The sequence below is a fragment of the Crocodylus porosus genome, unplaced genomic scaffold (assembly GCF_001723895.1).
Source record: "Crocodylus porosus isolate Cpor-Errol unplaced genomic scaffold, CroPor_comp1, whole genome shotgun sequence".
NCBI classification, from domain to species: Eukaryota; Metazoa; Chordata; order Crocodylia; family Crocodylidae; genus Crocodylus; species Crocodylus porosus.
This window is the reverse complement of record NW_017728933.1, coordinates 3722335-3735381: the sequence shown is the minus strand read 5'-3', so window position 1 is coordinate 3735381 and position 13047 is coordinate 3722335. Positions and strand designations below refer to the sequence as shown.

At 54.6% G+C, this 13047-nt stretch overlaps 1 protein-coding gene across 1 annotated transcript in view; it reads left to right on the top strand.

Annotated features, from left to right (window-relative positions):
* Nucleotides 1-10501, top strand: part of TET3 (tet methylcytosine dioxygenase 3) — a 118676-nt gene extending 108175 nt beyond the window's left edge. The window contains exon 13 of the mRNA XM_019545894.1: nt 624-10501. Within this exon, the coding sequence (XP_019401439.1) occupies nt 624-2455 (1832 nt within the window). The 3' untranslated portion in view covers nt 2456-10501. The remainder of the gene's footprint in view (nt 1-623) is intronic.
* The last annotated feature ends 2546 nt before the right edge of the window (nt 10502-13047 follow it).

Below are 13047 nucleotides of genomic sequence, written 5' to 3'. Positions count from 1 at the left end.
AGCTGCTGTCTCAGAAGCAGCTCATCCTGTGATCATCTGTGTGTGATCCAGGTGAAGGTCTGGCCCTGGTAAGTGCCTGAGATGGTGTTGCCTCTCAGGACTCTGCCCTGTATTGAGGAGGCTGATGTAAAGACCATCTGTCCTCCCCCTGCCCGCCCCAGCACACATCTGCTCAGCTGTTGTGACACTGCGTTATGTCCTCAGCCCGTGTTTGTCAGCTCATTCGCAGCTGCATCGATCCCTGAGACTCCGGCTAACACCAGCCATTGGGTTTAATCCAGTTGACTTGTGTTAAAACAAGTGCAGGACAGCCCTTTGCCCATGTGTCCTGACTGGCAAGTAACTCGGATTCGCCATGACTGTCCCCATGCAAAGCAGTAATTCAGGTACTTCACAGGTAGGTGATGTAGGATGCCAGGGTTGGCTGCTGTAATTATGGAAATCCTAGAGAAGTGGGTTTGGAAGGAACTCCAGAGGTCATTTAGTCCAAGCCCCTGCCTGAGGCAGGATCAGCCCTCTCCAAACCATCCCACCCAATCTGGAATCTAATCTCCTTGTCAACCCTGTTGAACCCTGTCAGGCCCCGGCCACTCACCCCCTTGCTCTCTGTCCTACGCCTACAGGTCTAGCACTGAAGAGCGGTCTCCCCCAGCAGCCAATCAAACCTTCCCTGCAAGTGGATCCACAGCCACATTACAACACCTTCAAGTACAATGGCAACGCGGTGGTGGAGAGCTACTCGGTGCTGGGGAGCTGCCGGCCCTCGGACCCGTACAGCATGAACAGTGTTTACTCCTACCATTCTTACTATGCACAGCCAAATCTGCCTTCCATGAACGGGTTCCATTCCAAGTTCCCACTCCCCTCCTTCAGGTACTATGGCTTCTCCAGCAGCCCCATGTTCCCCTCGCAGTTCCTTGGCTACGGTTCTGCCGAGCAGGCCAGCACCTGGGTGGGCGGCAGCTACGACAAGAAACCCGACGTCCAGGCGCTGCCGGAGAACCTGAGCCACGCGTACCGGAGTGCAGACTTCCCCGAGCCCATGCCTCACGTTGTGCGCAGTAAGAGCCACCACCAGCGGACGTACGAGCGAGCCAACCGCTACACCTCCCAGAAGGCGGTGACAGCGCCCCACCGGACCCACTCGGTGGCAGAGGAAGCCCCACCATTTGCCCCCAGTGCCACCTGCTTCAACAGCCGGGCAATCAAGCAAGAACCTGTGGACTCCCTCTCCCATCTGGAGTCTGTGCAGAGCCCTGGGCTGAGCTTGTCAGGGGTCCCCCTGTCGTCACAGAACGGCGTGCCGGACCGGCAGTGGAGCCCCTACCCGGCCCGCAGAAATGGGTCTCCTTCTGACAGGACTAGTAACACAGAGGGCTTGTGGAGCATGTATCCACCTGGCGACGGCCCCTCCTTACCTGGTGTGGGCACACACGACAAGCTGAGCTCGCCCTTTGGCCCCCATGCCAATGCAGCCAGGCCACCCACCACGCCCATCCCTGAGAAGCCATGGAGCTTGTTCTCGAGCGACGGCCCTGCCACTCATCCCGGCCCTGGCCCAGCGGGGAAAGCGTGGAGTCCTTGCAAAGCCAACGAGAGCAGTCTGGGCTTGGGGGCCACGGCTCTGCCGGAGAAGCCCTGGGCCCTTGGGCAACTGGGCTTCGGTGCCGCCTTCAAAGGCAGTGCCGGGTTTCCGGATGAGGCATGGCCCGGGGCCAAAGGGGAGGAGCGGCGGACGCCTACACCCAGCGTGGGGCTGCATGAGAAGCTGTGGGAGCCCTTTGGCTCGCCGGCCCATGGGGCCCTGGGCTCTTGCCTGGAGAAGCCACTGGAGGCCCTGAAGGCTGAGGGCGGCACACATGTGCCTGGCCTGGGTGGCCAGGAGAAGCCATGGGACCCCTTCAGCCTGGACGATAGTATGGAGGAGCTGCAGGAGAAGAGCATCAAAGAGGAGGAGGAGGAGGCAGAGGAGGAGGAGGAGGAGTGGTCGGACAGCGAACACAACTTCCTGGACGAGAACATCGGGGGCGTGGCAGTGGCGCCAGCCCACGGCTCCATCCTGATTGAGTGCGCACGGCGGGAGCTGCACGCCACCACACCGCTAAAGAAGCCCAACCGGTGCCACCCAACGCGCATCTCCCTCGTGTTCTACCAACACAAGAACCTGAACCAGCCTAACCATGGCCTGGCCCTGTGGGAAGCCAAGATGAAGCAGCTGGCAGAGCGGGCGCGGGCGAGGCAGGAGGAGGCAGCCCGCCTTGGGCTGCAGCAGGAAGCCAAGCCCTTCGGGAAGAAGCGCAAGTGGGGGGGCTCCCCGGCCATGGAGCCCCAACACAAGGAGAAGAAAGACTACATCCCCACTCGGCAGGCGGTGGCCATCCCGACAAACTCTGCTATCACTGTGTCCTCCTATGCCTATACGAAGGTAACTGGACCATACAGTCGCTGGATATGAAAGGAGTACAGCTCACATGGCCATCTTACCTCAACGTCGGCGGCGCCAGAAGACGGCGCCGCTTTGTGGTGCTTTCCCCTTGTGCATGTGAGAGGGGGGGAACAAACAGAAATCAGCTCAAGTGCAACCCTTTCGACAAGCTGCACTTTGAGAGGAGCTAACAAGAAAAAAAAAAGAGAGAGCAAGCAAGAGATGTTGCTGTTCACCTTTTTCAGTAACCTACTATTTATATCTGCGTTTTTTTAATCTATCCTTGTACATCGCAAGAATGGAAAGAGAAGTTTATAGTGTCCTTTCGCAAAGGAGAGGTTTTTAATTCCATTTAAGATAATGTATTTATTGGATTTTTTTTTAAGACAACCGTGAAGCCGCTCGTCAGAAATAAAGCAAACGCAAAAATGACCCAGAAAATAATGAACCAGCTTGAAGAAACAACAACAGAAAAACAAAACAAGCCCCGTGAACAGTTCGCTCACGGTAAGGCTGGTGGGAATCTCAGCTTGGAGGCCACCCAGAAAAGCGTGTCACAGCGTCCAGCGGGAACCCCACCGCCGAGTTCTCTTTGTTGTGGATGCCGAGACCCTTCGGGGCAGAGGCAAGGCTGAGGCGCACGGAGACCCCTTCCTGGCCCGGTAATGGCTTCCCCCTTGGACGCAAATCCTGGGGCTTCACACGTGCCATGCCTAACAGAGGCGTGTTCCAGTCATGGCTCGCATGGAGCTCCTGCATATGGGGATAGGGCTGGATTCTCGAGCCAGGGGACAGCCAGCTCGATATGATTCACCCCTGCACCAGCCCAGAAGCGTGACCCTCCACTGGGGGTGCGAATTTCACCCCAGGGTGGGGAGGAAAGGACAATCAGGCCTAGGGCCATCGCAGCGATGTAAGTGAAATCAGAAGAAGACCCGGCCTCAGCTCACGAGAGATTCTTTTACTTGAATACATTCTAACCCAGGTTGAAAGCAAGACCAAATGATCCAGGCCAGGTCGTCTTCATGCCGAGGGGTCGACTGGCGTTTTGGGGACCTGCCGCTGGCTCACAAGCGCTGGAGAGGACCACGGGGTTCTCACGCCTATGATGTTGGGAGCCTGTTCCCATGTGACTTTGGGAACCAACCCTCCCATGGTCAGCGGCAGCCAGCGAGGGCCGAGGTGAGGAGGGGGCTCCTGTCTCGTGAAGAACCCAGGAGAGACTGTGAATCATGTGCGTTGCTCTGTGGCTGGCGCTGTCGCTGCATCTGGTGCTTTTGGTCTCTCGGGGACATTCTGGGAGGAGGGAACAGCACACAGCCGCCGTCAGCCTGCGGCCTTCCATGGTGCATATGGCCGCCTCCCGAGGGCAGCCCCGTGGTGCGTCGACGCCTTCCCATGCAGCGACCGGCATCAGCGGTGCTTCTCGGCACAGCGGTCCTTTTTTTCTGGTGCCATTTTTTTAATCGCGATCGTCACGACGACGACGGCAACACGCGTGGTGCTTTTCTAACAACCTGAACCGTGACTCTGGCTTCCTTCAGCTCCCTCCCGCAGGTGGAACTGTCGGGGGGTGGGGAGGGGAACGGCTTTGAATTCGAAACTGGCTATTGAGTGAGGCTGGGTGGAGAGGTCATTCCCTCGGGCTAGAGCCGAGTTGGCTCAGAGAGGCTGGGATGCCCGTGGTGAGAGCGGGAATCCCATGGAAGTGGCCCCCAGAGACGCAGGGTGAAAATCATCCCGTGCAGGGACCCTGCCCAGTGGCTGGGCATTGCTGGCCTCCCGGACCCAGGTCCTTAGAGGTGCCGAGGGGGCCCGCTCCAATGGGAAGTGATGGGGCTTGGGCAGGTGGGTACCTCTACGGCATGAATCCACCCTGTGATTTCACAGGAGCTTCCGGGATGCATGCCAGCCGAGGCCCCCAGTGTGGTCTCTGCATGCGGGTGGATTTCATTCTGCGGGGAAGCGGAGCCTGGAGAGAAATGATGATGTACCTCAGGCCTCACAGGTGCTATCTGCCCCCCTCGCCCCCCTCCCAGAAGTCGCTGGCAGCACTGACCTCGGCGGGAGCGGGACAGAGCCCATCGCTGCCGTTCCCCCGGGCCCAGATCGCGGAAGCAGATGCCCGGTTCTTCACATGCATGGTCCCGAGATCTCTGCGGCTGTTCCTGGGAGGTGGGAGGGCCAGTGGGTCAGAAGAGATGCGCAACTGGACAACAAGACTCAGTCATAATCCTGCACTCTCAGGTGCCTTTTGGAGAGAGAGAGAGAGAGAGAGAGCGAGAGAGAGAGAGAGAGAGAGCTGAACATGTAACCGTGCATAACATTTTGTTTACTGTAAACCTTGTTTCTTGCGCACTGGCACAGAATAACAGGATCTCTGTAAAACATCCTGAACGTTCACGTGGTCTGATTTTAAACTGTAAATAGTGAAAGAATTTTTTAAAAGCACTTTCACCTAGATTTAAAAAAAAAAAAAGGAAAAAAAAACCCAACAACTTGAAAGCAGTATGTTTTAAACAGATTATTGTGGGAGAACTGTAAATAGTGGCAAAATATTTAACAGGCTTTGTCCGTCCCTCATGATTATGGTTTTTTTTTTGTTTTGGTTTTTTTACTGTATCCTGTAAAGATGCATATATTTGACAAGGAAAATCGATGAGCTATTATCGCTTTCTTATAAATACCCAATAGCATATCAGGATCATAGAGTAATTCCAAGTCAGAGTTATAGGAAAGTCTCTGAACTTCGCCGTTGGAGCAAACCCAAGCACTCAGGGAGCGGATGTTGGGTCGTATAAACTGGCCAGGGTCGTCGCCCGAGGTGCCGCCGGTTTATGCCAACCGCGGATCCGGCTCTCGGTGTCGGGGGTCCCGTCGGGTGCCATCAGGGTGGGCGGGAGCTTTGTCGGCGACTCTGACAGGTGCCGGATCCAGCCTGTAGTGAGCATGCTAATTTTTATAGCTTTGAGGAAATGTTGGACCTGAATTTCTCACAAATGGCTCTTTTTCTTTGGTTTGCCAGCATGGCTCGTCGTAGCCTCCGCACATCTCTGTGTCTCGTCTGACGACCGCGTCTTAGGTTGTTGCAGAGGTGCCTTGAAAGCTTTGCATAGATGACTTTAGAGGGCAAGAAACTGGACTGTGGGTCGGGGAGAGGGAACGGTGTGTAGTTGAAGAATGTGATGGTCTGTGAATCCTGTCCGAGTCCTGCTTCTTTGTAGGTTCCTGCATAGGAACATGTTGAGCAGCCCACATGTGCCCAAGACGCGTTGTGAATATTCCCATGCTTGGCCTTCATCTGCTCATTGGCAACAGCAAGGACATTAGTCAGTGGAAGGGGAGAAGCGGGTTGCAGTCTGGTCTCAGGTGCCCCCCTGGAGATCCAGGATGATTTCACTGGAGGTGGTAGAATTCACTCTGGATTTACCCGGGTGGCACTGAGGTCGGCCTCTGGTTCCCGCTGTGGGACCAGATTCTCTGCTGGCTCCATCATTCTGGTTGTCCAGGCGTGGAAGCCCCGCATTAGGTGTCAAGGGAGAAGCGGGGTCCCAGTGCTACAGAAGGAGATCTGAATCCGGAGCAGATTCCCCCTCTGTAGAAGGGCGGAAGGAGCGAGAGTAGAGCCCGGCCCGGCCTTCCCAGTCTCCCACAGACTCCAAATCAGGCTGTCGCAAGCAAAAAGAAACCTTACCAGGTTCTGCCATCCCAGTTGAAATGAGATTTGTCCTGAGAATGAGCCCTGTCGCAGTCTCATGGTGTTTTGTACACTACATCTGTAACCTACCTCAAATCGCAGTCATTCAAAAATTAGCATGCTTCAGACCTGTAGTAACAGAGGATGAAAACTATGCACAGCTCTTTACCCCTTGCTGCTCAGAGTCTGTTGAAAACAAACTCTTTGTCTTGCATTTGATCTGCGCTGTCCCGTGTCCCCCATGCTGTGGCCACTGTGGCCGCTTCTAACCATGAAAAAGTCATTGGGATCCAAGCATTAAAAGACCCCAAGTTCTGAGACAATTTGACCCCAGGGGCAGACGTGTGCTTAGAGCCAGGGCGTGAGGTTACCGAGCATGATCCTCTGGTGCATCCCTAGGCTTGAGTTGGCGTCACAACCCCAACATTTACTCCTGTTCTCCAGTTGGCCACTGCATTTATTATGCTCGCTAGGTCGCTGAGACCAGGCCGGGGCAAAGCCAGAGCCATTTGAATTGCCTGGCCGGATTCTGCTTGGATTTTCCCCAAGCGATTCCACGTGGGCCAATCCTCAGCCAGCATGAAGCGGGCAACAGGGTCATGTCAGCCGACACCTACCAAGGACTTGGCCTCTGGTCTTCCGTGGACTTCCGGCCAAGAGGAGGGTCAGGCTCGTGGCTCCTGTTATCGCAGGCCAAGGAGCCAGCTCACAGTCCGTGCCTAGCTAAGTGCACGTCATTTGGTGACGCAGGGCCCGAATCAGGGGGTGGGTCTTGGAGGCCAGAGCTGAACACAGCCCGGCTGCCCTGTCATGCGTCACTTGGTTGGTAACTGGGAATCCGGGTGAGGGGGCGCGCTTCCAAGAAGCAACAGGACTTCTATTTATTTTCGGTGCAACGTTTGCAGCAGGTATAACCGATCCATGGTGCTAGAACCACAAACAAGTCTATAACCCTGGGGAAATCTTGACAAAGGGCATGACCTTCCTCCTGTCTGTGTCACTCGCTGATGTCCGCAGGAGGAGGTCTTGGGCCCATGCAGGTTGTTTTAATGGTCGCTTTCAGGCCGTCGGTCTCTTTTTCTGTCACGCTTTGCCTTGTTCCCAAGATGCAGTCGGGGGGGAGTTGAGCTCTCCCAACCGGTGCTTAATGTCTGCTGCTTAGAGCAGCTGGAGCTCTTGCACCCCCACGGGTACCATCAGCGATGTGTGTGTCCCTGAATACAGGCCCAGCACACTAAAAGCAGGATACCATGCTTGGGCCCATCAACTGTAGCCGATACGTGTCAGATGCTGGCCAGAGCAGGTCACCCTGGTGCAAGAGGGCATGTCCACCACTGTAATCCCAGAAGCCCAAAGTGGTGCCGTGGATTTTTGTGGGCTTCTGCATGGAGGGACGTCGCCCCTGGTGCTTTGTAGGGAGGAAGCCATTACCTGTTCCTGCGGCAGCTGAGACGATGTCTGGCGGGCCTCCAGTTTCCCGTGGAAGTCCCCCCCCCAGCTGCATCCGATAACAAGGCCCATCTAGGAGTGAAAAATGATGCCCGAGGTGCTTCAACTAATGACTCTTGTCCTTTTCTTACTGGAGGGTGCTTTGTGGGCAACCTAAGGCATATTTTTTCTTACATGAAATCTTCTAATAAAACGGTGCTATGGTGTTTTAATAAACTATCATGTTTTGCCTGATCCCATCTTGCCGAGGTGCTACTGGGGGCATGCGTGAACTGAGGGGAAAAGCCCAAGCCGAGGCTTATATGTCGGGGTCTTGGGTGACATCTAGAATCCCTGCCCTGGATCTGATGTGCAGTCTGGGTTTCTGCCAGCTGCAGCGAGAAGTGATGTTGAGGTCTAGGCTCAGATCTTCAGCCAGTGCGAGAGGCTCCTGGGCCTGGAGATGCAATGCCAGGATAGTTCTCGGTGCTGTTGTTGTCAGGTTTGTTTCTTTATCAGGCAGGCAGTAGATTAAGGGAGAAATCCTGCTGGCAACAAGGATGGGAAGGGCTCTTTCCTGTGGCTGCATTGCCCGCTGGTGAAAATGATGCACTATGTGGTCCGGGCCATCACAGTCCCCATGAGGGTGGGCCGGGCACCACAACTCTCCAGTCCTTATGCAAACAGAACACTGGTGCTGAATCCACACTTCGCAGTCATCTGAGCCAGGCAGGGGCATGACTGTCCCCCACTGCGGGAGAGCAAGGTGTTGCATCTCTGCTGAGGGGGAGAGAAGAGGGGAAGCTTCTCTTAGGCTTTGGGGTCTTTATTCTGAATTCAAACGTAGCCTTTCTTTTCCTTCCCCATCTCACTTTGCTTTCATACCAAGAGTAAAGAGTTGGCCAGAGCCCTCCTCCCACTCTCCCTCACCCGGTCAAGCCTCCCCACAGGCCCATCTGCTTTTGGTGACAGCAGTCTCAATCTGAGGTGATCTCCACGACTGAGACGGAGGTAGCCCAGGGTTGTCAACTGAAGGAGACTCTTGCTGCCAGCCAGCACCCAGGGCTGGATGCCGAGTCGGGGGGTACTCCGTAGGAGTCTCTTTGTCACCCTCTGTTCGCTTCAGATCTTTGGCCCAACACTTGGTGTGAGCTGATTAGCCAGTGACGTGGGCAGACACTGTGTGAGCATCATGCAGGATAGATCCCTTCCCTGATGTCCCCTTGCTGCTTCCTTTTGGGAAACCCCCTTTGGCCCCCTGTTGATTGTGACTCTGCATCTCCCCCTGGGCCGTTGGAAACCTTCCACAAAGTGTTCCACATGTATGGTTCGTTTGAGTGTTTTGGTGCTATTTTTTTCACCCCTCCTCTGTCAGCTCATGTGCTTGGATGGTCTAAACTGTACAGAAACCAGAGGTTTGTCGCATGCACTTGTTGTTATCCTAACCCAGTAGGAAAATACCTCACAGACAGGAAAGCAGTGGAACAGCCTGGCAGTCAAGCAGTCTGGGTGAGGTAACTGAATGTGTCTTAAGGGGGAGAGGAAAGAGCTGGGGGGTATGCCTGGGAAAGCTGATGCTGGGCTTCCCTTTGCAGAACTGTGCTGGTCTTTCTAGCTCTGTCCATAGGTTGCTGCTCGCTCGCATTTTGCAGGGGCTCTGGGGAACAGGATGCAACTCCTCAAAGCACGTGCCTGAATGCTGCAGGCCGGATCCTCTGCTAGCACACAATGGCCCATTTGGTTATGGCCATGCGCCCTGGAGAACGGATGCTCCTGGAGACGGGAGCCTGATGCTTCTCTTACCCTTCCCTGGCGGGGTCCCATCCACTCTAGTGGAAGGGTTGCCTGAACAATAGTTGAAGCAGCCATGGCTGTTTATCAGTCACAGCAATCGATGTAGCCCCGTGGGCGTGAGCTGAATCGTGCCAAGTTAGGATCCGGCCTGTAGTTTGCAGGAGCCCATGACAGAGAGAACTGATGGGAACTAACCTTGCCTTCCTGATGAGGAGGAGAGGCCTGCTAAACACCAGCCACCTGGGTCTTGATGACACTTGGGTCTGCTCCAGAGCTGAGAAGGAGTATTGATCCCATTGGGACTGTGGCCGGCATACAGCCACCTGCACAGTTGAGGCCTGTCCCTTTTTTTTTTGCCCTAGAATAGCAGAGCAAGCTGACGTCGTGCTTCTGGTCCAATATCAGGGATCCTTTTGTTGTGGTTTTCCTTTCTGTCTCTTCCTCGCGTTAGCATCCATCGTTCAGGGATTACTTGCTGCCATTCATGTTTCGGACCCATTTTACCATCGAGTCCTTGGTTTTCAAGCTTCTAGTTTGCTAAGAGGAAAGCAGGTTTGGTGTGGGTAGGCTGCCGCTGTCTTCTTTTTAACGCCTTTCTAGTTGGAGCAAAACAAGGAATGCAGGTTGGATGGTGAGAGGCTACTTCAGTTCAGTTGATCTCAATGCCGTAACTTCTCGACACATTTGATTTCTTGTCTCTTTGAACTCACGTGCGGTAACCAGGCCTCCAATGGAGGCGATCTTGTGAATCACACTTGAAGATTTCTTTGTCAACTCGTGACTGTGGCTACTTGAAATGAAGTTTTATCTGGGGGTGATTGACCAACGGTAGATTTAACAATGTCTCAAGGCAATAGGATTAATGTGTATTAAACTGTAGATATGACTAGTACAGTAAATTTATGCTGATAATTTTATTTTGTATAATTTCCCCCTTTTTGTTTGTATTTTTTCTTACCCTGTTTTTCCTCCAGTGTTTCGGTAAATTTATTTTTTAGGACACCTAAAAAATCGCAAGTATGGATCCTCCTTTTTTTTTTTTTGTATTTTATTATAAGTTACACACAACCAGCTGGTTTGTGAAATGTATTATTCCTGATATCTTTAAAATATTGTGGGTGTTTTAATAAATTTTATATTTATTTTTTGCACTCATACTCAGTGGTTTTTTTTTGTCCTCTCCTCCATCGTCTGCCCCCAGACAAAGACATTGCCTAGTCGATGACGAGTTGTCCTGAGCCCTGGCCAGTGTCAGTGAGGCGGGGGAATCTGAGTCGGGGGTGTCAGTGGGTCTCTATGGTGCAGAGAATAAATAAAAACTCACCCCCAGCAGGAGGCTGAGGGGAGGCTGGGGTGTTTGGAAAACCAGGTCGCTGTGGGCAAGACTGGGCCAAGTGTAAGTGCAGGGGCTCCCCTTTCATGCCAAAGCAGGCAGGGCCCCATGGAGAATCTGCCATTGCTCCCTCTGACCATGTCCCAGGGGGCCAAGTGTCCAAGGCAGGACAGCCCCTTACAGTAATCACAGATGGAAGGTCTTGAGCTAGGTGGAAGGCAGCTGGCGGGTAGCAGGTAGATGATGGACCGGTCCCTGGGCACAAACCATGTCATCGCTATGGTGAGATGGCAGGTCCAAGGGTGGGTGCAATGCCAGATGCTGCAGCCAATTTCCCCAGCTGTGCACGGGACCCTCGCTGTCCTCAGCCCATCTTCCCTGGAAGACACATTATCCACATGGGGTTGATAGCCCATGGAAACGTCTTCCCTTTCCATGGGAAGATTGGAAGGGAACAATCCTGTGCATAGCAGAACTCAGACGAGGAAGGTGCGGATTCCGTTTTGTTGAGAGATACCTGCGGAGAGCCTGGACTATCCAAAGAGCTGACAGGAGGTGCATGTCTTACACTTGGTTGTCAAGAGGATGAGGCCACAGGCAAACACCAGGTAAGAAAGCCCTCGCTGTAAGGTGGGTGGGTCAAAGCACCTCTGTGTGCGTGGCGGGAAGCTTGCTGGCACACAAGCAATGGTGGAGAAAAGAGCTAGCAGTGACTGCTTCGCTGCAGTGTCAGACATGGGTGCTGTGAGCAGCCCCAAGAGGAGGGAGGCAGAAGAGGGAACACACGATTCTGATGCTGTGTGATGCTCTTGTCTTCCCTGTTGGCTAAAGCCTCCCCTGACGGACCGCAGAGCTCCAGGGAGTGGATTTCCTCATTTGTGGCAGCAGTGTGCAGTCACATCCTCCTGGCAACACGGCCTTAGGGTCTTGCCTGTGCCCTTCTCCCCTGGCTCTGAATTCTCCAGCACCACCCCAGCCCCATCTGCAGTGGAGTGGAGCTGTGTCCTAACGTGTATATTTTGCTTCCAGGTGTTTGGCGGGATAGGAGAAAGAGCCCAGGTAAGAGGCCTTCATATGTCCTGTCACCCTGCTGTTGCCTTCAGCTGTGGCTGAAAGGCCAGGTCGGGTCTTCTGTGGTAGCCATATCGGGCTCCCATACGCCCCTGTGCATTACTTGAAGCAGAGCATGGGCAGGACGTGGGAGTGGTGCCCGGGGTTGCAGGTGCCTGGGGAAGCAGGCTGGGACTTGCATGTTGCATGTGCAGAGCTGGTGGTGCTCCAGGAAATGATCAAATCAGGGAGAGGATGAGGGGGAGGCTGGGCGAGGAGGAGGCTGTCTGCCAAGATCTGGGCAGGAGGTGATGGTGGTTGCACTACCACTCTGTAGGCTGTCCCGTCCCGTGGTGACTGGACAATGGGGTGGGTGGATGCCAGAAGCAGGAAGAAGCCTGGCCAGAAGTGGTATAAGACCAGCGGACCATGGCCCTCCGGGGAACAGATGCCTGCCGCTGCACCTGCTCCACGTCAGTGGTTACCCTGTCCCCACGCGAGACGAGGTAAAATCTAGTCGAGGGCAAATCCAGGAGGAGGAGGCAGCTCCTCTCTGCCATGAAGCCTCAGGAGAAAGTATGGTCCTGCTGGGGAGGCCTTTCAAGGCCCCCAGCTCTCTAGGGGACAAGCCGCGGGACCCAGAAGCCAGACGAGGTGGGGGGATCTCGCCACCTCCCCGTCTGGCCCGAGCATATGGGGGGTACCTCTGGCTTTGCATCGACAGAGCAGCTGGTATCTGGCGTGAGTGATCTAGATCTGATGCAATCAGGGTGTCTGTGGTAACACTGCTCTGCCTGTGCACTGTGCTTTGGGAGTGGGAGACTGATGGTAGGACTGGGCAAGTGCTGCTATAACCCTCTGGGTCCGAAGGGGAGTCATGGGTCCTGGGCCCCTCTACTGCAAAGCACAGTGGTACATATAGGGGCATCTGCCTTTGGAAGCGGCCATCTATAGCAAGGGCAGGCAAAATATGGCCCACAAGCTGAATCCAACCCACCAAGCCATACTATCTGGCCCATGGGGCCCCTAAAAAATTTAGAAAATATTTATCTCCTCTTGGCTGCCCAACAAAGATGACAGGAGTCAGGAGCTGTCGGACCCAGGGGAAGCCGGTTGCAGCAGGACCAGCTCCGTCCACCCCCATCCATTTCCCTGTTTCCTGCTCCCGCCCTGCTCCAGCATGTGGCTCCAGGCTGCATGGCCGGACCCAGGAGCACGGGACCCTGCTGGTATGGGGGTGTGCGTGCATGCATAGGCAGGGGCAGAGTGTGTGTGTGTGTGTGTGTGTGTGTGTGTGTGTGTGTGTGTGTTGTGGGTGTG